At 50.7% G+C, this 2,221-nt stretch overlaps 1 protein-coding gene across 1 annotated transcript in view; it reads left to right on the top strand.

Moving 5' to 3' along the window:
* Positions 1 to 72: 72 nt before the first annotated feature.
* The window catches only part of LOC102822570 (zinc finger protein 337-like), a gene marked incomplete at its 3' end in the record, with an annotated part of 44,548 nt that continues 42,399 nt past the window's right edge, over positions 73 to 2,221 (top strand). Inside the window, exons 1-2 of the mRNA XM_006878008.1 lie at positions 73 to 322; positions 743 to 2,113. Coding sequence (XP_006878070.1) covers positions 73 to 322; positions 743 to 2,113 — 1,621 coding nt within the window. The remainder of the gene's footprint in view (positions 323 to 742; positions 2,114 to 2,221) is intronic.

The raw sequence follows: 2,221 nt of genomic DNA, 5'->3' as shown, positions 1-2,221 counted from the left end.
CAGGGGGGCATTTTAAAGACCTTCATTAGTCTACCCAAAGACCAAATGGGGAGTTCTAGGGAGGCTAACAGAATGACGCAGACAGACCCATGCCCAGGCCAGAGAATGAATGCTGAGGAAACAGGCAAATTATTCCCGGGGAAAGGAATCCCACGAATTGCAAAAGTTGCATGTAGTGAGTGTGGGCAAGGCTTTAGTGCTAAGTCAAGCCTTATCACACACCAGAGGACACACACAGGGGAGAAGCCCTATGTCTGCAGGGACTGTGGGCGAGGCTTTAGTTGGAAATCAGCCTTCATCACACACCAGAGGACACACTCAGGTGAGAAACCCTATGTCTGCAGGGAGTGTGGACGAAGCTTTAGTCAGAAGTCAAACCTCATTGCACACCAGAGGACACACTCAGGGGAGAAGCCCTATGTCTGCAGGGAGTGTGGACGAAGCTTTAGTCAGAAATCAAACCTCATTACACACCAGAGGATACACTCAGGGGAGAAGCCCTATGTCTGCAGGGAGTGTGGACGAGCGTTTAGTCAGAAGGCATTCCTCAGTAGACATGAGAGTACACACTCAGGGGAGAAGCCCTATGTCTGCAGTGAGTGTGGGAGAGGATTTAGGCAGAAGTCAGCCCTCACTATACACCAGAGGACACACTCAGGGGAGAAGCCCTATGTTTGCAGGGAGTGTGGGCAAGGCTTTAGTCAGAAGTCATTCCTCATTATACACCAGAGGACACACTCAGGGGAGAAGCCTTATGTCTGCAGGGAGTGTGGGCAAGGCTTTAGTCAGAAGTCATTCCTCATTATACACCAGAGGACACACTCAGGGGAGAAGCCCTATGTTTGCAGGGATTGTGGGAGAGGATTTAGTCATAAATCACACCTCATTATACACCAGAGGACACACTCAGGGGAGAAGCCGTATGTATGCAAGGAGTGTGGGAGAGGATTTAGTCAGAAGTCAGTCCTCACTGTACACCAGAGGACACACTCAGGGGAGAAGCCCTATGTCTGCAGGGAGTGTGGGCGAGCCTTCACTCGGAAGTCATACCTCATTATACACCAGAGGACACACTCACAGGAGAAGCCTTATGTATGCAGGGAGTGTGGGAGAGGATTTAGTCATAACTCAAATCTCATTAGACACCAGAGGACACACTCAGGGGAGAAGCCCTATGTCTGTAGGGAGTGTGGGCGAGGCTTTAGTTGGAAGTCAGTCCTCACTGTACACCAGAGGACACACTCAGGTGACAAACCCTATGTCTGCAGGGAGTGTGGACGAAGCTTTAGTCAGAAAACAAATCTCATTATACACCAGAGGACACACTCAGGGGAGAAGCCCTATGTCTGCAGGGAGTGTGGGAGAGGATTTAGTCAGAAGTCAGCCCTCATCACACACCAGAGGATACACTCAGGGGAGAAGCCCTATGTCTGCAGGCAGTGTGGGAGAGGATTTAGTCAGAAGTCAGCCCTCATCACACACCAGAGGACACACTCAGGGGAGAAGCCCTATGTCTGCAGGGAATGTGGACAAGGGTTTATTCAAAAGTCATTCCTCAGTATACACCAGATGACACACTCAGGGGAGAAGCCCTATGTCTGCAGGGAGTGTGGGAGAGGATTTAGTCATAAATCACACCTCATTATACACCAGAGGACACACTCAGGGGAGAAGCCCTATGTCTGCAGGGAGTGTGGGAGAGGATTTAGTCAGAAGTCAGCCCTTACTATACACCAGAGGACACACTCAGGGGAGAAGCCCTATGTCTGCAGGGAGTGTGGACGGGGGTTTAGCACTAAGTCAAAACTCATTACACACCAGAGGACACACTCAGGGGAGAAGCCGTATGTCTGCAGGGAGTGTGGGCGAGGCTTTAGTCACAAGTCAGTCCTCACTGTACACCAGAGGACACACTCAGGGGAGAAGCCCTATGTCTGCAGGGAGTGTGAGCAAGGCTTTATTCGGAAGTCATACCTCATTAATCACCAGAGGACACACTCGGGTGAGAAACCCTATGTTTGCAGGGAGTGTGGGCGAAGCTTTAGTCAGAAATCAAACCTCATTACACACCAGAGGACACACTCAGGGGAGAAGCCCTATGTCTGCAGGGAGTGTGGGAGTAGATTTAGTCAGAAGCCACCCCTCATTAGACACCAGAGGACACACTCAGGAGAAGCCCTATTTTTGCAGGGAGTATGGGCAAGACTGGTGATAAGTCACA

Source organism: Chrysochloris asiatica, unplaced genomic scaffold (genome assembly GCF_000296735.1).
Source record: "Chrysochloris asiatica unplaced genomic scaffold, ChrAsi1.0 scaffold00930, whole genome shotgun sequence".
Lineage (NCBI taxonomy): Eukaryota > Metazoa > Chordata > Mammalia > Afrosoricida > Chrysochloridae > Chrysochloris > Chrysochloris asiatica.
This window is presented reverse-complemented; position numbering and strand designations above follow the sequence as displayed.